Source organism: Miniopterus schreibersii (genome assembly GCF_964146895.1).
Source record: "Miniopterus schreibersii genome assembly, chromosome: 2".
NCBI lineage: Eukaryota > Metazoa > Chordata > Mammalia > Chiroptera > Miniopteridae > Miniopterus > Miniopterus schreibersii.
This window is the reverse complement of record NC_138102.1, coordinates 152925504-152949082: the sequence shown is the minus strand read 5'-3', so window position 1 is coordinate 152949082 and position 23579 is coordinate 152925504. Positions and strand designations below refer to the sequence as shown.

The window sequence follows — 23579 nt, the reverse complement described above, 5'->3', positions numbered from 1 at the left end:
TATGAAGCTAAAACTGCTCTAAAACATAAAGTTTATTAAAAAATAAATTGAGCCCGGCTGGTGTGGCTCAGTGGCTGAGCATCAACCTATGACCCAGGAGATCGTGGTTCGAGTCCAGGTCAGGGCACATGCCCGGGTTACTCGATCAGTGACTCTCTCATCATTGATGTTTCTATCTCTCTCTCCTTACCCCTTCCTCTCTCTGAAATCAATAAAGACATTTTAAAAAAAAGAAAATAAGACAATCCACAAGTTGAGAAAATTTTTGCAAGTTTTTTGGAACTTAAATTTAGAACATATAAAGAACTCCTACAACTCAATAATAAATAGACATATAACCTAATTAAAAATAGGCAAAGGATTTTAATAGACATTTCTCAAAAAAAATATACAAATGGTCACATGAAAAGACCATCATCTTTAGCCATCAGGAAACGCAAATCAAAATCACAAGATACCACTTCTCACCTACTAGAATGACTATAACAAGGAAAACAAAGCAAGTGTTGGTGAAGATGTGGAAAAATTGGAACCCTCATTCACTGCTGGGAGGAATGGGAAATGGTGCAGCTACTTTGGAAAACAGTTTGACAGTTCCTAAAATAGTTAAACATAGAATTACTACTCCTAGATATATACCAAGAGAAACCAAAACCTGCCTGCATAAAAATTTGCATATATTCATAATATTATTCATAATAGCCAAAAAATGGAAATATTCCAAATATCCATCAAGTGATGAATGGCTAAGCTAAATGTGATATGTGCACACAACAGAGTACTTAGCAATAAAAATAAATGAAGTACTGATACATGCTATCACATGGATGAACTTTTAAAACATTATGCTAAGTGAGAGAAGTCATTCACAAAGGACATATGATTTCATTTATGTGAAATGTCTACAAGAGGCAAATCTATACACATTAAAGAGGTAAATTGAATGGTATGTGAATTATATCTCAATAAAGCTGTCATAAAAATGGAAAGAAGAGACAACTCTATAGTTTTACTTAAACACTTAAATCCTTTTTTCACAGTAATTGATTATCACACCACAATAACATCAAAAACTAAAGTAATCGTGTTGAAAATTTATAATACTTTTTAAATCAGTGAACAGGAACTTTTTTCTTTTTTACATAGTATCTTCATTTCTGGTTTTAAAAAAAGATAATCTGAGAATATTGCAATAATACACACAAAAACAAAGACAAATTTCAAATCTCTGGGAATCCAACTGTGTGGCATTAACACATTTATCTTCTTTATGATTTGCTTGATAGCCCCTTAAGTTATTACATATTTTTCTGTGTATCTCCTTCTCGGCAAAAATGCAAGGTACAATTTCCAAATTGCACGGATATTTTTCTTTGTCATTTAAATAGGATTTGTACCAGTACACACAAACTCTAGGCTATCTTTTTATTTATTTTTAAATATGTTTTCACTGATTTTTAGAGAAAGGAAGGGAGGAGGAGAGAGTGAAACATTGCTGAGAAAGAGAAACACTGATCGGTTGCCTCCTGCACGCCCCTTGCAACCCAGGCGTGCGCCCTGATTGGGAATGGAACTGGTGACCTCTAGATACATGAAACTATGTTCAACCAACTGAGCCACTGAGCCACACCGGACAGGGCTTAGGCTATCTTTTTAAATCTCCATCATAATATAAACAAAAGTCAATCAGGAATGTAATTTCAAATGTAAACATCAAGTAAGAGGCTTTCCATGCATATTACCTGATCAATTCCCCTTCCTTTGCACTGAAGAATGATGACTTCAAGAAGTTTGGCTGCATGACATTCTGCATCTTCACCTGCATCTCCACACAGTACCTGCAGTAATTAGAATTAGCTCAGCAGTAAGTGGCACTGCATAAAATTAAATCGAGTCCACATGAAGTAAATATCCCATAAAAATTCACCATTAAAATTATAGCTTTGCTTGCTTTCTAAGTTTACTTTGCCAACCCAAAGAGGAAAGGTCAAAATAAAGTCGATCTATCTTCTTTACTCTAATTCCTCATAAGGAGTAAAAATTCACTTACTTAATTTTGAATTAATAAAGTAGGCTGTATGAATTAGCTATCTAGATAAATGAAGTTTCTCTTTAAAGGCACCAAAACAACAAAATACTAAAATAAAATGTTTTAAATCTCCCTTTTAAACAGTAAAACAAACCCTGTATTTTTCCGATCTTTTTGATTTCTTGTCCATATGTACCTTTTTTTTCATAATAACCATAATTCAATATTATATACTTTATAAGGTTCCCAGAAGAGAGATTTGTAGACTAGAGGCATGCTTATGATAGAAACTAAGAAAGATGGGAAAATAATGAGTTCAAACACAAGACATAAAGAGAACAAACTCAATCCAAAGAATAAAGATGAGACAGAAATTAAATATATAGACAAAAAGAGGTAAGAGAGAGAAACCAAAAAAAGATTCATCGAGAAAAAGATGTAATAGACAACTTTTATAAAAAATTATTTTTAAAAAGTGAAGAAAACAAAATAATAAAATATTAGGAATGAAAGATATAAATACAAAGGAGCGATTAAAAATAAGAGAATATTATGGGGAACACTCTATTCCTTATATATTTGAAAACTCAGATGAACTGGATAATTTCCTAGACAAATACAATTTAAGAAAACTGAATTAAAAAGAAATTCCAGAAAAAGACAACAGACTGAATACTCCCATTTGATTTTATTCCTTCCCACATGGCCATTAAAATGAGAATGAAGAGATTTTAGAGGCACAGATTCTCAAAGATGGAGAGAAGGGAAAAAGAGACAGCTATAAAATTTTGGAAGCTAGAAAACAGATGGAACAGTGAGTTGAATAATAAGCAGGTACCCGCCAAACCAAGAATCAACTCTGTTTACATAAATTTAACATTCTACCTCTAGGCGATGTGTCTAGATCTAGAGTCTCAACGTGAATGGGCTCTGGAGCCCAGAATGCTGGTTCAAATTCCAGCTCTGCGACTTTGTAGCTGTGTTTTTAGAGAAGCTACTTAACCTCTGTCTTGTGGTTCCCATCTGTAAAAGGAGAGTGATAATCTATCTGCCTCATGGGGCTGTACGATACAGAAAGGAAAAAATCACTCCCTTTGACCAAATTGCATTTACTTGGGTTTTTTGTTGGTTGCTTTTGTTTTCCCGCCCCAACTCCTCAAAAGGAAAAGAAACAAAAAATATTTCAGTAATTTAAAAATTAAATTAAGTCTGGCTCTGGCACCAGACTGCTTGGGTTCAAGTGTGATTCCAACGCATTGTGACTCAGGACAATTTACTAAACTTCAGGCACAATGCAAGAAACTGTGGTTCAGTCTCCTCTTCAACAAAGAAGTGATACCTTCCTCATAATGTAAAGATTAAATAATAGGTATAAAGTGCTTAGGAAATACCTAGTATACAGTAAGAGTTCAAGAAGTATTAATTATTACTAACACGAGGACTATGAAACACTCTCACTCCTTGACAAGCGTAAGTGCATCAGTGTGAGTATCACTTTTATTCCACCTGCTATAATACTAAGCAGCTCCGGGTTACTAACGGAATGCTTCCTACTTGCTGCTTTCTCTTCCTCTTTTCCTCACTAGCAGCAGTTTCTGTAACTTAGAAAAACTGAAGAACACCAAGTGATTATGATTTAAGAAGCTGGGCTATTACAGCTACAGCGATCTTTTACAATCATGATTCTACTCCTTCAGTCTATAAGTGATGAAACTTAGTGACTTCCCCACATCTTCCAGGCTCTTTTTAACTGAACTGCGACCTGAATCAGATATACTAATTATCGGTCCAGTGCTCTTAGCAGATCCTGGAACACATCCCTTCCAGTGAGGAAAACAAGTTGTACACTATAATTTTACTCCCAACTCCAAGGCCAAACTCTTAGATCTGGCTATTTGAGCTTCCTAAACTCTGCCAGCTGTATGCAATACAGTTTTATATTTATGACTATATATATATATATATTCACCTACAGAAGGGAAACATTATTTAGTCATTAATGATTCCAAGAAATAACTAACAGAAGGCCAAATCTAACCTGTGACAAAGATGACACAGTAGACAATCATGTTTGTACATAAACATAACAGTTACCACTATGTAGTTTATAAATTATCCTGGACTGAACTAAATGATGCTGTTTTTCCAACAATTTCAATCTTTTGTCTTACATCCTATATCTAGTGACTTCCAATATATGCATTCAATTAAGAGAAAAATCAATGACTGACATACTATGGTTATTTTCCGAGCACTTTTCTTTAATCAAGTAGCAGGTTTGCATTTTTGAAAGAAAAGGGCACAAAGAAAATCACTTACCTCTGAACATTATAAAGTACACAGCTAGAATAGTGGCTAACATTCTCAAGTACAACATACAACATGAAAATTTCAAATCACAATTCCAAATTCCATTTAAAAAGCAAAACGACAAATATATGTTGATGAAGGCAATACAGGAGAGCTAAATGCATAAGAAACAAATGAAAGCATAAAACGCTCGACCCTACGACCACTGACTACGGCATGCTTACCTTTCTACACATGGTGAAAAGTATTTCTAGATGCTTCGGATTGGAGAGTAAAGTATTTGTGTCTATTGTCACATAATTATGCAGGAGAGGCATCATGTCTGGAAAAAAAATTCAAAATCCCAATGAGACTTGAGTAACAGGAGTAGAAATAAGTTATTCCCACTGAAACCACATTTCTGTTGCACCCACACATTACTATCTTTCCTCGCAACTACAAAACGCTAGAAACAAACGTGATAAATGTGCCCTATTTATAGATGAGGCAAGTGTGGATGAGAAAGATTAAAGTGTTCATCCTTTGACGTAGGGATTGATCTGAATGTTCTCCTTTCCTCCAGAGCACTCATCGCCATCTGACATACTACGTACTTTCCTGCTTGTCTGTGCATTTCCATACCTCCCCTCCCCTCCCCACAGAACGAAACGTCAAAAAAGCAAGGGCTATTCTGTTCGCTGCTGCACTGCTGAGCTTAGAACGGTGCTTGGAATATAATCAGTATTCAGAAAACAGTAATTGAATTACACACACAGATCGCAAACTAATTTAAGATACAACAGGAAACACGGGCTCCCTCCTCTTGCCTCTATTCCTGAGGCTGAAAAATCCCTGCCACAGCAGCCCCACCCTTTACTCACAGGGAAATAAGAACAATTATTTTCTGATTGGTACTGAAATCATCTATGTCTTTATCTCAAGTGTCAAAGGAAATAATATCTAGACACAGAAAAGTAATGCTACACGGTCAAAACCATACCTGTAAAATATTCAAAACAGTCCTGCTGAAAAACCTCATATAATATACCTAGAAGCTGCCACATTTGAGGGGAAATACCATGGCAGGTTAAACTATATGCCAGGGAAAGAATTTCTTCATAGAATTCTGGAAAGAAGAAAATCTCTAGTTAGAATGCTAGGAATTAGCAACAATTAAACACAAAGACCACATGGGGATTCAGGCTATACAGGCACACCTACTGCTCTTAACAGCCAACGTACCCCTTTCTCGGCCCTCACGTCTTCACCCACATATACTGCCAGCCAGCTTCCATTCTTACCAAGACCTGCCCCTCCTCAATCAGACAAGGCAAAGGTGTGGGGGTTTTTACCAATACTTATAATACTGAATATTTTCTAACATATAAAATATAGTTCCTCGTAAAGTTATAAATCAAAGCCTTGTACCAAAAAATAAACAACCAGCAAATGACTTCATCTCTTTAAAAAAAAAATTTTAAAGCATTTACACTTAAAAATGGGATGCAGTGGAATTTCTCTCTTCTTAAAAATGTTTTTAGAGCTACAAAAACTTGCATTGACAAAATAGTTGATAAAAATATTCCTCTGGATTGTACAAGGGACCACTGACAAGGCAAGGCAAACAATACTCATCAGACGCGGCTTCTTTCTCTCCATCAGAGGCTGCCCTCTCCGTTCTCAGTTTCTCCGTTTTAATTCCCTGGTGAGACACTTCGGCCTGTTTTTCCCCTTGCTCCCGTTTTCCCTATTTTTGCATTGCTTTGTCTGCAGATTCATCCCTTCCTGCCACCCTTTTTTGCTTCATTCCCACTTCCACAGGAGCAGGTCTAGCGGACAGCCTCTCGGGTCTCCTCTTGGGCTGCTCCACAGCCGCCCGTCGTGGGCATCGCGGCGGCAGGAGCCTTTGCAAATCTGGGCTGCCTGGCCACAGCCACTTCTCCCACCCTCAAGTATATAATAATTTTTATATCTCTTATCTGTGTATTGGTATAATACTCAAATGATTCCAATAGAGTTGTCATCTCCCCCTCCCCCCACCCAGTTTCGCTTTCCATTACCTGCGGTCAACCACAGTCCAAAAATAGAAGTGGAAAATTCCCAAAGTAAACAATAAGTTTTAAATTGCATTCTGTTCTGAGTAGCAGGATGAAATCTCGCACCATCCCGTCCCGTCCCACCTGGGACATGAGTCATGCTTTTGTCCAGAGCACCCACACTGTACGTATGCCCCCGCATTACTTAGCAGCCCTCTTGATTATCAGGTGGACGGTGACAGTTTCAGGTACTTGTGTTCCATAACCCTTGTGTTCCTTAATAATGGCCACCAAGCCATTCCCATAGTTTTTATTACAGTATGTTGGTATGATTGTTAAATTTTATTATTGCTGTTGTTAACCTTTTACTGTGCCTAATTTATAAATTATACCTTTATCACAGGTATTCACGTATAGAAAATAACATAGTTACATAAAGGGTTTGGTATTATCCACGGTTTCAGGCATCCACTGAGGGTCTCAGAACATACCCCCGAGGATAAGGGGGGACTACAGTAATATCCTTACTTGCCTAATCTTTATAGGAATTGATGCTTTGCTAAAAAATAAAAGTTGACCTTGGAGTCCCTAACAGGTTAAATAAGTTTCTAACCACGTCACATAAATCACTCTGTTTATTAGTGTACCACTTTCACTAAGAATTCCTTTTGTTTCTACAACAGCCAGGGCTTAAGATTTAGTCACCTAATTTCCTGCAATTACTAGCGACTATCTTTCCTGGCTACTAGATTATGTTACCTGTTTTGCATTTGCTCTAGCAAGAAAGTAAAGAAAGGCATTTGTATTCAGGGATCCTACTAGCAAAAAGCACCTCCAGGTTAGTTTCACCTGAATAAGAATCACCCAGAATATTCAGTAAAAATGCAGATTCCTGGGCACTGCTTCAAACTAAGAATCAGAATCTCTGGGGTTCTAGTCCAGGAATCCTCCCTTTAACTAGGTCCTTAGTGATTCTTACGCACACCAAAGTTTGAGAATTACTGCTTTACAGCAATGACTCCAAAAAGTAAGGAGTTTGTACCTGAGGCAGTATGCAAAATAACCCACCAAGATGGGAGTATGTATTAGAGCACTTTTAATCTCATCGCATTATATTTCTATCTTTATGTATGTACATATAGTATAGCAATATATGTATGTTGCCTATAAATATATATTTTAAAATTATTCATATATATTAGAAGTGGATGCTCAATTTTTCACTACTTGGGTAAACGATAAAAGCTTTGGGAGCAACTGCTCTTAAGGAGTAACATGCTTTTCTTGCATCTTTCTATCTGTATACCATACAGATACATCTCCCTCATGCGAAAATGCCTTGGAGCTGTTAGCATCTTCAAAATACTTGGATACTATGGAAAAGTAGCCTCCTCTAAAAATTCCCATTAGTTTATAATATCCGGCATTAGTTATTGATTCTATTCAGAAGTCAGGCACCATAACAGATATCAGAACAATTAAGTCACACTTCTGCTAAGACATGCCCATCATTTCAAATTTTCAATCCCAGGTTAAATCACCTGAACCTCATCCCAGTTCTTGGTTTCTCAAAATGTAAAAGTTAAAATTCTGTGTGCTTTAAAAATTCTAAAACCAAAAGTTCTTAATTGAATGTATTCAAGTTTCTCTCTAAATGAAAAACAGATATTAGAAAGTATATCTAAAAACTGAAGAGAATGCCTTTTCACTTTCTCAGTACTGTCCACCTTCTTGAATTTAAAGGGGCAACAATGCACTGAAAGGTCATCAAATTTTTTTAATTCTCAATTTACATTTTTACTCAACCCTTAAACTTACCAATTACATGTTTCTGTAAAACGAGATCAATGATCCGTAGGCAGATATTCTCTAACTGCTGAGTAACCTAAAGACAAGTTTTAAACAGTTTAAAATTCATCATAACTCTTAAGTTAATCTGTAAATTTAATATTATCCCAATGAAAATACCAACAGGATTTTTGAGAGAAGTTGACAAGTTAATTCTAAACTTCATGTGAAAAATTAAACATGTAAGAATACCAGAAAATTCTGAAAACTAAACCAACAGAGGAATTGAGAGTCAAATCCATAATAAAATTACGAATGAAATTAGTTCCTTACCTCACATTTTATACCAAAATAAATTCCTAATAGATCAAAGATTTCAATGTTAAGACTTTAGACATGAAAGATACTAGAGAATATAAAAAGAATTGTGTATAACCCTAAAGAAGGAAAACGAATGAAAGCCCAGAAACCAGAAATAAATATGCTGAGGCATTTGGTATCAAAATTTTAAAATGTCTGCACAGAGCACAGGGAAGTCAAAGATAAATGAAAAATTGAGGAAACTATTTTCAAATGATATCACAAAGATAAAATTCCCCTCACAGGAGATCCTACCAACAAAAAGAACGGCAAAGATTACAAAAAGAGAAATATAAATGGACCTTAACCTTATAAAAAGATGTTTACTCTAATACATAATAAGAGTACAAATTCTAAGCACAGAATTAACACTTTTCACCTATCCAACTGGCAGTAATCAAAAAGTAGGGAGCTGCCCTGGCCAGTTTGGCTCAGCGGTTAGAGCATCGGCCCGCAGACTGAAGGTCGCGGGTTCGATTCCAGCCAGGGGCACGCACTTGGGTAGCAGGCTCAATTCCCGGTGGGGGCGCCGGCAGGAGGCAGCCGATCGATGTTTCTCTCTCTCTCCCTTCCACACTCTCTGAAAAGCAATGGAAAAAATATCCTCAGGGAGGATTAACACCACCACCACCAAAAGGAGAAACTTTACCTCGATCTAGGGAGTGTGAAGGACAGGTGAGCAGTATCCTTCCAACTTACTCATACATACATCTCTTGATCCAGCAACTCAGCTTAAAGGCATTTCCCCTCCAGATATTTTATTACATGTACAAAATGACATGTAAAAGATCTTTCATTGCCGTGACATTTGTGATTAGTAACAACCAAATGTTCACTTAACAAGAGTCAGTTAAATTATATCCATTAACAAGGGACTGGTTAAATAAATCTGATCTATCATACAAAGAAATATTACGCAACTGTTAAAAATATGTAACTTTATTGACTAATATGAAAGAATCATCAAGAAATATGAAGTAAAAATGGCAGATAAGAGCTGTATGCTATCATTTTCATTGAAGAAAAATACACATATTCACTTCTTGCCTTGATATTATAGTAGAAAAATCTCTAGAAGGATACAAAAAACCTGGTAAAGGAGCTACCTCCTTGGTAGAATCAGATGTCTGGGGAGCTGAGTGAGAAGGTGAAATTTCACTGAATACCTTTTCACACCTTTTGAATTTTCAACGTTTGTACTAAATATTTTTTAAATAAGAAAAAATTAAAATCCACTATGGGTTACACTTTTCATCTAAGTATCTTATTTCAACTTTCACAAGTATTCTTTAATAGCTTAAGCTTCTGTCTTAAAGTTCAAATGATCAAAATTTCCCAGTTTAAAAATTTGTCAATATGTTTGAAACTAGTAAGCAAAAATGCATTGTGCTTAAGAACTGTTTTAGCCTTTCACTTGTGCTCTTCACACACGGAGTATTTATACATGTATTCATCACTTGTGACTTTCCCTTTTGAGAAAATACTGTTTTCAAAGTTTGTTTTTAACACGCTAAAATTTAAAATCAGAGGACAAGCAATCAGGAGACAAGATTCTGATTTTTATTTTGCCCCTAATTATCTATGACAGCGATTTTCAACCAGTGCGCCCTGGCACACTGGGGTGCCTCAAGAATTCTTAAAACATGCGATACCTGACTATTTAGTCTGGGGCACTGACCTCTTTTCCTTTAGACTGTCAAATAAAAAAATGACAACAGCCAACACAATAGCCATCCAGTGTGAATGAATAAGAGTTATACCTATTTTTTTGTCAGATCAGCAAAAAATGTATTTTTTGGTGTGCCACATCATTTTTAGTAATTAGTTTCTGTGTGCGGTGAGATGAAAGAGGTTGAAAATGGCTGATCTATGACCTTGGTAAAGCCATTTAGCTTCTTCATCTGTAAGTAAAGAAGCTGGATATGATTACTGCTCTCAGTTTTAACCCTTGCCTCCCTTGATAATTACAGTAAGTTCACATGCTCCTTTCACTTTATTTGAAATTCAAAATAAATTTAATATCAAGAGTAAAGAAATTAAAACAAAAATATAAAATGCTATGCTATTTTGTTTTCAAAATAATCCTGCTGCTCATTCTACTACTGCCCATCCTACACACACATACTTGGGAAAACTGGATGAGGTGATTTCTCAGGTCTAGGTCTCTTCAAACTTAAAATACAAGTTCTACATAGAAGGTAAAAGAATTATCCTTAAGCATACTTGCTGTAATTTAATTTGGATCAGCTCACTGTTCCCAAGAGGCCTGTATAGTTTTAAAAGGATACAAAACTAAAAGAATGAATATGGAAATTAAAATTCACATTAAGGCCCTGGCCGGTTTAGCTCAGTGGTTAGAGCATCGGCCTGTGGACTGAAGGGTCCCAGGTTCGATTCTGCCAAGGGCACATGCCTCAGTTGTAGGCGGGATCCCAGGCCCCAGTTGGGCGCGTGCAGGAGGCAACCAATCAATGCATTTCTCTCACATCGATGTTTTTCTCCCTCCCTCCCTCTCCCCGCCAGACTCCACTCTCTCTCTGCAAAGCAGTGGAAAAAATATCCTCAGGTGAGGATTTTTTTTAAAAAAATGTTCACATTAAGCCTTTTAGATGAAAGAAGGCCTGCCTAGGAGAAGAACACCGAACCTTGTTAGGAATCTGGTAATCCTGCATTGATACATGATAAACACAGGATAAATCAGCAGCCACAGGGTTTAACATTGCTATTTAAAGAACAGGCACCTGCTTCCTAAGTCCTCGCTGTGTAAAACAAGAGCTGCCATCACTGCCAAACAAGTCGACTTGAGCTCACAGACATAAAGAACACAAATCTAATTTGAATTAAGGAAAGGTTATGTGATGCTTGGGGAAGAAAGCAGCAGGTTTTAGGTGGGGATAAATTGGTATGTTATCAGGATGATTTGACTGCAAACCCAAAACCTGGTGACCATGAACAAGTCCCTTGATACTACCTGATCTTATTTCTACTTCTGCAAAACGACACTACCATTACCTGCTCCATCTCACTCACAGTGGTGTGGGTAAGATTCCATCAGCTCATGGATGTGAAAGCACCTGACGACTGTCTGCACAATTCTTATCCCAACATTGTTCTGGAATTCAGTTCAGGAAAATGATGTTTTAAGCTATTCTTCCTTTCCATCCTCACAGTATTTGTTACTCTGAACTTTGTTCTGTTATTTAGTATTTGCCACTGTGACTGAATGGTTTTCACTCTCTACCAAGAAGACTAGACTATGGGTTCCGGAAGGCAGAGTCATATCTTCTTCAGTTTGGTATTCCCTAAAAACCTAGCCTGGGACATAGCAGACGTGATATACTGAACTTACTTCAGTTCAGAACGAAGGGTATGTAGTATACACTTTATAACCACATGTAATATTTCCCCTCAATCATTTTAATATGTGTCTTTAAATTTGAGGGTAATTTTTAAAATCTAGCAATACAACTAAATAGCAATTTAAAAGTCAAGACTTTAAAATGTGTGCCCACTGATCATATAAATTTCAGTTAATGTTACTATGATGACAAAATAAAACACAAAGAAACCCCACCTCCTTTTGATCTTCAACAACTGTCAAGATGGTATCAATGGTATGTAAAATTCCCATGGCCATTACTGTTTTGTCTTCAACTTCTTCATACTCATCGCTCTGAAGAACTTTGCCAAATATCTCCGCCTATGAAGATAACATAAGTATATTCAACAATTAGTAGTTATTCCCATCCCTCACTATTATAAGTCGGCAAAACAGCAGTGTCACACATGTAAATGTCAGCAGTGTTATGCATTTTGCTGAGTGAATCAATGATAGAAACTGTTATGTTTTAAATATAGCCCCTTTTTCCCTTATCTGGTAACTAGAGTGGAACATATGTTAGGTATTACAATCAGATAGCTAATATTTAACTTACGGTTGATATTAAACAAATAAATCCAAATTCTAGGAAAACCGAAATCTAGTAATACTCAAACAAAAAATTCAATAGAAAGTTTAGAAGACAAAGTCAAGGAATCGCCTAGAAAATGAAACAGAAAGAACAGACATGGACGACAGGAGAGAAAAGTAAGGAAATCAGAAACTCAGTCCTGGCCCAATATTCTACATCACAACTATAGAACAGGAAAAATAGCAGAGAAAAATTCATCAAAGAGGTAACACAAGAAATTGCCTAAAACTGAAGAAAATGAGTTTCAAGATTCAAAGTCCAGAAAGTGAAAATTTAGAAGGTTCACATTAAAGCAAATCACTATGAAATCTTAGAATATTATAGATGAAAAGAGACCATCTTAAATGTTATTAGGTTTAAATCTAATTAACTATAGAAATTAACTGTCAAAATCAGAAGAACAAACATTTTTATATTAACATTACAATTACACATAAAACCAAACTCCAAACTTTGGAGTTTAATTTATTTAGATTATTCAAGGCTTCTATACCAACCAAACATAAAACTTTGCCAGTCTTACCAAGTGTTGGGTCATATCGACAGCAATGGAAGCTACTTCTTGACTGTATTCACATATCATCTTCTGGATAACATTGGTTACATCATCATTTTCTGTCTCTCTAACAATGTGCAACAGCTCCTGCATAATAGGCCTCACATGTGGCTTCATATATTCCTTAGCTAATGCAATAAAACAAACAAAATCACTAAAAAGTTAGCCATGCACAAGTGATAAAAAGAATTAACTTGCTCACAAGGTAAAGTGACACAGGGTAACAGGTTCTCGATAGATACTTGCTTTGCGGTAATGAGTAAGTTAAAAAGCTGCACCAAAATAATCTTCATCAATGTATCAATATTCCCATGAGTAATACAGAATCAGTCCTGCACAGGAAAGAACTGTCCAGCCCAAAATGCCAATAGCCCCCATGGATAAGCTTTAATCACACATAGGCTCTGTCATCAGCACGACTTATAGAACATGGATATGACACCAGGATACAAATACAAAAAATCATGTACATAAACCATGCCCAATACTGATTGATGGTGCCCATTCCCTGTCCCACCGCATCTCTATTCGTCTTCCTCCCACATATCCTTATACAATATTCAGACCTCCTTTAAAACACTGTTCAAGAGAGGTAAACTAGGTTCATGTTTACTTTTAAAGGCTTATTTGAACTTTGGACAGAATATTCTTCTAAACAAACAAAGGAGATACCTGTGTTATCACGCACTAGAAATAATACTTGCTACTTTCAGAAGTAGCAGAACCACAGAATCCTAGAGTTGAAAGGAATCCTAAAGCCTTCTAGTCCAACCCCCGTAAAGTTAAATGTATAGAATTCTCAGCCTTGACAAATTCGTGTGCCTTGCCCAGGTTTATACGGCAAATTAGTAGCACAATCAAAACTAGATACCAGGTCTCTTAATTCCCAGTCTATCATAACACCCAACAATTATCAACTTGCTCCCTAACTTAAAATTTTTCTGGAAACCACAGTCAAAAGGAACTCCTAAAAAAGGTCAAAAGTAAACTCCTATAAAATTCTGAGGGGGCAGAAGTTCAGAAATCCAAACCCTAAACCTCAAGACTTAGAGAATCATCCTTACTGGGGAAGGAAATGAACAAAACTATTTGAGAAAACCACGTTCAAACATAAGTAAACAAACAAACAAACCTTCTAAAAGGTATTCTGGGCTTTACCTTGTGTCTGGTTAGAAATTAATGACTGCAGAGCAAGGGCAGCTTCCACTTTGACAGGCATCTCCTTATCTTCAATCAAGCTCTTCTTTGCTAGTTCAACCGCATTTCTTAGATTGAGCTCATTATGAAACTTCAAAGAACTAAACGCATGAAGTACCCAACAGGACTATGTTATAAGAAGGAAGTAAACAGGGAACTATTAGGATTACGGTATTCTGTAATAATGTCACACAGAACTTCTTACCAAGTAAAATATCATTAATTCTAACAAGCACTGTTTGTTTTTTGAAGGGTAGCATATAAGCCTTAGTTGTTAACTCTGGATCTCCCAGTTGTTTTATTTAAAAAAAAAAAAAAAAAAAGGCAGTTTGATTACTTCTAAAATTACCTATATACAATGGTATTTTTCACAGGGAAAAGAAAACAGAGCCAAATTTAAGTGTCTCTGAAAAACAAAACAAAAAAGTCTACCCTATTTCAAATATAAATCCTAACCCCTATACTTGAATTTTCTTCAAGTTTCTTAACCATATATTGAAAAACTAAATAAATTCAGAAAACACGAGTTTAAAAAGTCCCGGTTATGCTTCTAATAAATATTATGATTCATAACTAATTTATTATTTATTTGTAAAAGCTACTACAAACCAGTGCTCGACATTCATTTGCAGGCCTTTACAGTAAACAAATGAAACATCATTTTCCTTCCACTATAGCAAACTTCCTTTTTTCATTCACATAAGATACAAAGAATTTAAACCTTGTATAGATTACCAGATTTTAAACTATTAGACCACAGAATCATATTACTTTTTTAAATTTTCTATGTGCATAAAACACAATCAACAGTAATTAATTTGAATTACTAAAGACTTTTATCAAAAGAATTACAATTTACACATCATCTCAAAGATAGCAGCCTACCTATAAAAATACCATGTGCCCTCGACATCTCTAATCTTCAGTTGCCCAAATATTTCTCCAGTGATGATTATCTTCTGTTTATAAAATGCTTTAGAATGTGTAAGGTATTATTAACATACATTGTGTTTAGCAAACTTTTTTATATGTTGATGCAGTTATAAATTCTAGGAGCTTGAATTAAAGTTCTATTTTTATTTCTCCATAAAATATATTGATTCTATAAGTAGTACACACTTAGAACACAAATAAGCTTACATGGATTATTATTTCTCCCACTTCACTAAGGTATATCTACCTAATACACTGGAAATCATAATCAAGTTTTCAGCCAAACTAGAATTTCATGCTGTTTTTGGACACTGAAAATTAATCAGTCTATGAATTTACATTGTACCATTGCTGTAACATCACTCCTCTCACTGCATCTTTTGCATATGCAGGAAGTGAGGCTAGGGTGAAAAACGAAAACAGCTGGAATTAAAATCCATAAATCCCTTTATTTACTAGTTTGTTCTTTATTCATTTTACCTCAATATGTGTCAATTTATCCAAAAACATTTAGTTCAATAATTATTTTACAAATGAAGATCTTAAGATACATAACGGAAATATGGAAAACTTACTCTAGCTCGAAGATACCCCAGGTTAGACAATAATAATGGAAATACATGATTCTGCAGCAACAGCTCCATTTGGTCCTTGAATAAACTCTTCTGTTAGAAAATAGAAATTAAGTTTCAACTTATCAAGTCTTTTTCATATGTAAAAATCACATCCTAATAAAGTATGTTTAATATAACTTATACTTCTATATATTCCTATATATATTTCTAGTTACAGAAATACATATATTTCTATATATTTATATAGGATAGAAATATATAAAATATATATATAAATATTAATATAAGTATATAAATATTTATATAAAATATAAAAATATATATTTCTATATATATTTCTAGTTACAATTTTGTAAAACTACCTCACCTACATATTGCATGTTTTAAAACAAGACAAAAATAGTACCTTAAATATAATTTGATACTGATTGATTTTTATAGAAACAAAGTCATTTCATATTCTTTTTTTATATAGCAACAGTTTCATACTGAAACACTGACAAACAAAAAAGTCAAATGTTCTTTTTAACTAAAGAGGCAGGTGACTGCCCCGCCAGTGTGACTCAGCGGCTGAGCATCGGCCTAGGATCCAGGATTCGATTCCCGGTCAGGGCACATGCCTGGGTTTCAGGCTCAATCCCCAGCAGGGGGCGTGCAAGAGGCAGCCAATCAATGACTCTCATCATTGATGTTTTCCTCTCTCTCCCCCTCTCCCTTCCTCTCTCTGAAATCAATAAAAAATATTTTTTTTAAAAAAAAAAGAAAAAAGAAACAGGTGACAGGAAGAATATTTACAGTCAATTCAATTATGCAGAAGCAGTCACCAGTTATAAATTATCCATAGCTTTCATATTCTGTCATTTGGCTATGCTTCGTAGTTTTAAGTAAATTAAATTTTAAGTAACTTAACCTTCAATAAAATATCAGCTAGGGAACCAATCACATGCAGGGCTCCATCTTTCTTTCTAGGGTCAAAGTTCGGGTCTGTTAGGATTTGATAACAGAATGCCATCATTTTTGGCAACACCTAAAGAAATAGAAGAATCCATTTTAGTCTACATTAATTTTCCTTGCATTACTATAGTTTTAAGTATATAATGCACAAATTTTCAAAATGAAAGCCATTTTACTGTGTTTTACCAAACAAGTATAATTAAGAAAACAAAATAACTCTTTGCCCTTACCAGGACAGGAAAATATTCTTAAAGTGACAAATTATAACTAGTAATACAACTTTTCAAATACTAGGGTTATATTAGAGCATCAAATCAACACAGGATTTACAAAGAATAGCTACATACCTCTTTTCTTTTCTTTGCAGCAGTATATAAGAGAGTCTGCGCTGCTGTGGTAGGAGAAGCATAATCTTCAAAAATATCTAAGATTTTAAAAGGTGAAACCATGTTAGTAAAAATACAATTACTTATTATGGATTTTAAACCTGATTAATCACTATTCCAAAATCAAGAAATAAAACAGTCCACATATGACACTGGTTTACAGAATTAAAAAAAAAAACCAGTGATTTTTAAAAGGCAAAGGTAAAACGAAGGGAAAGTAGATGATAAATATCACTTCTCACTCATCTGCTTTCCCTGTACTTTGTCTCCAAGAGAAGAGGCACTTCCTCAGTTACTGAATCAAGCAGTACTAACACAAAGCACTGTAGAAACAACCTCGCATCCCTACCAGTAGGCTTCACTCAGGTAGCCAGAGACACCTGGTCCCACAAAGGAAAGCACTGCACTGTCACAGCTTTAGCAATATTGTACTGATCTCAACATTTATTGAGGACATCCTAGAACCAAACACTAGTAACAGAATGTAGAGATGTAGAAGGAATGGAGAATTCAAAATAAAGGAAATAGATACAATAATGCCCCTGCCCTCAGACAACTCTAAGGTGTGGGAGAAACAAAGGTGCGCAAATAAGATTTTGCCCGGCGAAGTGCCTGAGCATTTCAAGAAGCAATCAATTCAAACTGGAGATAAAAGGAAATGAATTCGGGCAGCCTACACAGTTCAACAGCTTCCAGGAAAATCCAAGCTAAAAGGACCCCCGGAGAACTGGGACACACAGTGGGGCCACTGGATAGTCTCATTCTCTAGTGAATACTTGCCTCTGGGATAAGGGGGAAAACTAAACTAAACTGGGGTGCTCTTAAAATATGCAGAAATCCAAAGGATCCCCCTGACTGAGCACAGCCCAATCTACAAGCGCGTGTATCCCAAAAGGCTCGGACAGGGATGGTCCCTGCAGATCAACATCACAGCAGAAAAGGCTGCAGATGGCTCTGAGACTGCTACAGCCCCATGAGGTGGGTAAACAGGGCGGCTTTTCATCCCTCCCACCCAAGGCCTCAAGCTTACTGGCTCAACAGGACATCAAACCCTCATGAGTTTCACAGGTTACTGTGCAAAGCAGAACTCCGGGAATTTAACAAAGTAACAAAATCTCCTCAAGATACACATTTAGGTGTATGACTTTCCGTATCCAGGAACTGAGGGGGAGCGAAACCATCTCGATTACCGAATTTCATCCGTATGTACTCATGTGGGTCTTCTTGCCATAGCTCTTCATCTGCATCCTTGTAACACATCACAGCAAAAATCACATCTTCAGAGATATTCTAAGAAAAGAAACAAAACAACAAATGAGTACAGGCCATTCAAATTTGGGGAATACTAATAATGTATTTACTGACTGCCTTTATGATGTTAGTTTTCCAAACTGTTATATTAATCTTTCTGTTAAGCCTGCAGTGACTAAGGTGAAAGCAGGAAAGCAAGAGCCTAGGGTGGGGGCGGTGGGGGGCAGGGGTGAGGGGGGGAGGGGGTAAAGGGGTGGGTTAAACGTAAGACTGTTTTTAAACAACAACTGATTAAGGAAACAGAGAAAGAGATGAATGTAAATGCTATTCTTTGAAGCAATAGAAAGGATAATAAAGTTTCACTAACAAATCAGCGTTAAGCATAACTTGACTCTTTAAGGAGAAATAAATATTAGGCGAAGGTTATATTTACTGTTATTTTTCCTTTTATGAACATTTTTACCTGTCTGTTTTGGTTCTAAATGTCAACATAGCAACAATATTAAAATTTTCTTTTCTTCCTCCATTTTCAAAAACCTAATTTCCTACTCTACGCATGCAGGTTTCAGGGGGAAAAGTAAAGCCACACCTGTATGTACGTTGCTGCTAAGTGTATGTACACTGTCCTAAGCCCTTTTGTGCTCCAACAATTACTTATGTAAAAACAGAACCATCTCGCCCTGGCCACCGTGGCTCCTGTCCCGTACACCAAAAGGTGGTGGGTTGATTCCCAGTCAGGGCACATACCTAAGTCTCGAGTTCGATCCTTGGTCAGAGCGCAACCTATCGATGTTTCTCTTTTTCTTTCTCTCTCTCTCTCTCCCCCCCTCCCCGCCTTCATCTCTTAAATGAATGGAATATTTCTAAGAGCAAAAAATTCAGCCTAAGGATCAGTTTCTTATTCCTACATTCAGCCATGTAAAATTAGGGCCAAAGACATCAAGTAGAAAAAATACTATTGCAATTCAGCCTTACTTTACAGGAACACAGTAAATAAAATGAAATCAGTATCTACTTTTTTTACATATGTGGGGGGTTTTTTTTATTGATTTTTAGAGAGAGAGGAAGGGAGAGGGAAAGAGAGATAGAAACATTGATGAGAGAGATACATCATCGACAGGCCACCTCTTGTATACCCCACACTGAGGATTGAAACTGAAACCCAGACATGTGCCCTGACCAGGAATCGAACCAGTGACCTCTTGGTTCATGGGTTGATGCTCAACCACTGAGCCACACAGGCTGGACATCAGTATCTATTAATTGCAAAGAAGTGATCCCGCTATGATCAAGGAGATTAGGCAAATATTATTAAGACATCCACAGAAAACAATGCAAAAGATACTATATTTGTTAAGATCTGTAATAACACTAAACAAATTTTATCCTGAACACCACAGGCAAAGAAAAAGAATTTATTTTCCTTTTTAGATACCATCTTATAGATTACAGAATTTAAGAATTTATAGTTTGAGAGAGGAAAAAAATTGGTTCCTAACATTATTGAATTACCCAAAAATTATCTGCATGCAAATAAGAATTTATTTATTAATGGCCTATAATTTTTCATTCTCATTTTTTAATTAAATAACAATGTGGAATTCTATCCTTAAGTAAGCAATTAAACAAGGTCAACTGAATCCAAGTCTTCCAACTAAAAAAACTTGGAAGTACTCACTCTTCTCAAATACTTAAATTTCCAAGCCCTTCATATCAGATATGACTGCACCCATTTGTAATTATTAAGGGAATAAAAATATATTCAATATAAAATATGGAATTAGTAACACTTGCTTTGTCTAGAAAACCTGACTTCATCATTTTGAATAATTTTGGAGAACTGGTCCCTGACACCAACCTGTCTAGAAAACCTGATTTCTTTTCTTTTTTAAATATGTTTTTATTAATTTCAAAGAAAGGAAGGGAGAGGAAGAGAGAGAAACATCAATGATGAGACAGAGTCACTGATCGGCTGCCTCCTGCACGGCCCCTGCTGGGTCAAGCCCACAACCTGGGCATGTGCCCTGACCGGGAATCGAACCAAAATCTCCTAGATCATAGGTCAGTGCTCAACCACTGAGCCATGCCAGCCGGGCGAAAACCTGATTTCTATCATTTTGAATAATTTTGGAGAACTGCTCCCTGATACCAACCTGCATGTGCGGTTTCATCTGCTTCCACGTTACAGAGTGAACAACCCCTTGGTTGAGATAGTTGAATGCTTGCTGAAGAACACGAGGGGCTATGTACTCTTTCTGTCTATACTGGTCTAAAATTTTCAGTAGTACCTATAGGAAAATAGGAAGAGAAAATATAGGAGAACATGAACAATATTAAGGTTAAGGGGAGGGGCATTTTAGGCATGACCTAAAACCCAGAATGCATAAAGGTAAAAACTAACAGATGTTAAGGGAAGTCAGTATTTTGAAAGAAAGCACATGGGCAGTTTTAATTATTAGACAGGTCCATGTTATATTGGAACGGTGTCTCACTGTAATGCCCAGCCATTTGTCCTACTTCTAACCTGTGGAACTACTCAGAGTAAGTTCATACTCTATTCCATATACTAGCTCTTCAAATAAGTTAAGAATCCTGTTAATAAAACAACAAACTTGACTAAATGAACACTGAAAACAACCATACAGTAAACAGACACCACAGATTTTAATATTTGATAAAAGTGCATTTAAAATAGGAAGAGAAATGATAAGTTATCCAAAAAATAGTACTGGGACTTCTGATTAATCCCCTGAAAAAAAATGAAGTTGGTTCCCTAACTAAACTTCATACCAAAATAAATTCCAGATGGGGAAATAATTCAACAACAAAAAAAATGAAAGCATAAAATTCCTAGAATATGGAAGAATTTCATTTTAGAATCTCAGACCACAGAAAGTCTTTATAAACATAACACAAAATTGAGAAGTTTTGTGTGTTTTTTAAATATATCTTTATTGATTTCAGAGAGAGGAAAGGAGAGGGAGAGAGAGAGACAGAAACATCAATGATGAGAGAGTCATTGATCGAGCCTGCAGCCCGGGCATGTGCCCTGACTGGGAATTGAATCCCGATCGCCTGGATCCTAGGTCGACGCTCAACCGCTGAGCCCCGCCCAGGCGGGCAAGAAGTTATTTTTCAAAAGATTGATTAAAAAGAGAGAGAATGTTTATAAGGAAGAAACCATGCCCAAAGCATCCATGACTGTCCCGAAAACCCCAGCAGAGGTAACAAAACAAAGTCCAAGTCTTCTAATCCCTGCTCTCCAGAGCTCCTCACTATGGCAGGCTTAGAAATGAACTGAACAAATAAAAAGGGTTCTTTCAAAACATTACAGAATTTATAAATTCAGTTCAAGTTATGTAAAATTCGGGTTTATAAAATTTGTCAGAAGGCCTGCCATCACCTGTGCAGTTTTTAGCAAAGCAGGCTAAAGATGGATGCTACTGAATAGGTTCTTCCCAGTACAGTTGGGGCTCACACCACTCGGCGGTGGAGGCAGACGGCACGTAAGAGTAAAGAAAGGAACAGTTTTTGATGAGAAAACTATTTCTCAAAACTAGAAATATATGCCTTCAATAACTAAGGTACAAGTAGTTTATGACATGGCTGCAAAGGTGTGAAATTTAAATGCATGTGTGCGTTTATGCGACACTGGAAAAAGTTCACCGAAGGCACTTCCAGGGGGCATGGACTTGAGGCGGCTCACGGTGCTCGAGCAGCGAGGACAAAGGCAAAGCGGACCGGCCTGAGCACGCAGCATCCCGGTGAACTGCTGACCGGTCATGTTATCCGCCACTCACTCATCTTCCCTACAGCCTGTCTCAAGGGCCAACAAACTAATCTGTGACAAAATTACAGCCTTAGCTCTCCTGAACTGTTACAAGATAATTTTTAGAAATGGCACGCCATAAAATGACAGTCTGTAAAAGGAAGCATTCCGTCTCAGATGACAGGTTTAAAATGGCAACTTTGTATCACTTACAACACAGAAGCCCCAACGTAGAAACACCCTCTTTATATCATTAAAGCCCTTTACTATATCTGATCAATCTTTGCCTCCTCAATAGGGTCCTGACAGATAGTGCTCAATAGTTATTACATTTTATTTGTTGAAATATTAACAAAAATACGATTCAAATGGCAATACGGATCAATCAATCTTCATGTCTACTTTTCCTTTGTAGTTTTTTTTAAATATTAGTATCAACCTAGATTCTTTCTCAAGAACACCTAATTTTCACTGCATAGAAATGGTTCCCAAACTTCCATAAAAAATGTACAAGTTCTCAGCTGAAAGTCTTAACTTCTGAGCTCAATCCTCTTGAAATAGATCAATTAGTATCCCATTAACTCTTACCATATAAAAGCTTGGAACAAAGAGGTGAGGCTCAAAGAAAGAGAGGTTAAGAAACTCATAAGAGGTCAGAAAGTTAATAGAAGAATCCAATCTAATACTGGTGACTGCTGCACCAGTATCAACAAACTTAAAAGGTTTGAGTCCAGCATCTAGGAGTCAGGAAGGGCACTTCTTGTAGTAGCTGTCCTAGGCCACTTGGTTCTAAAACTAATTGCACTGTCTTAAATTCCCAGAGCTGCCATTTCATCCCCTATAAATACACAATGTATTAAAGTTTGTAACCCTACTTTTAACTGGATAGAAATTACTTAACTACTTCTATTTAAAAAGCATAAGTTTATTACCTGCTGAATTCCCACTGCATAGGTTTTCAAAAAGAATTCAGAAAATTCAAAATATTCTTTTGTGACATTTCCTGGGCTTCCATATCTTAAAAGACAAAGAGAAAATGTTTAAATACCATGCATTTTAAAAACAAGCATGTTCGCTAGTTTAAATACAGTCCCTTGTTGAAAGATGTAGTCTCTTGGGGCAGAAAACTAACACTTCCCTCCCTTTCACAAGCCCCAAAATGAAATCATGTATACTTTGACTCTGGTCATACTTAAAATTTCAGACGGAAACTTCTACCTACTTAATTAACAAAGATCTCCTAAAGGGTAAATATTACAAATAAAAATATATCTAACATATTTTTTCAATAAATGCTTCTATAACTAATTTGACTAACTTTCCTGTGGAGCTGAATGGCCATGCACTTTCTTGTACAATTCCTGGATATTTCCAATAAGCTAAATAATGTTATTTCCCCATTCTTTTTATAGAAAAGTAGAAAGATTCAGAGAAGACTGAGCACCTCATTATATCTCAAAGTCAGTGATCACAATTAAGCCTACT

At 36.2% G+C, this 23579-nt stretch overlaps 1 protein-coding gene across 2 annotated transcripts in view; it reads right to left on the bottom strand.

Annotated features, from left to right (window-relative positions):
- IPO8 (importin 8) overlaps positions 1–23579 on the bottom strand; it is a 48368-nt gene that overhangs the window by 10196 nt on the left and 14593 nt on the right. For both annotated transcript variants that reach the window (XM_081129089.1, XM_081129090.1), the window contains exons 8-20: positions 23027–23111; positions 20479–20613; positions 18265–18364; positions 17036–17112; positions 16645–16761; positions 15735–15824; positions 14188–14353; positions 12997–13157; positions 12077–12202; positions 8173–8239; positions 5319–5444; positions 4564–4661; positions 1743–1838 (exon numbers count right to left, since the gene is read on the bottom strand). In XM_081129089.1, coding sequence (XP_080985215.1) covers positions 1743–1838; positions 4564–4661; positions 5319–5444; positions 8173–8239; positions 12077–12202; positions 12997–13157; positions 14188–14353; positions 15735–15824; positions 16645–16761; positions 17036–17112; positions 18265–18364; positions 20479–20613; positions 23027–23111 — 1444 coding nt within the window. The remainder of the gene's footprint in view (positions 1–1742; positions 1839–4563; positions 4662–5318; positions 5445–8172; positions 8240–12076; positions 12203–12996; positions 13158–14187; positions 14354–15734; positions 15825–16644; positions 16762–17035; positions 17113–18264; positions 18365–20478; positions 20614–23026; positions 23112–23579) is intronic.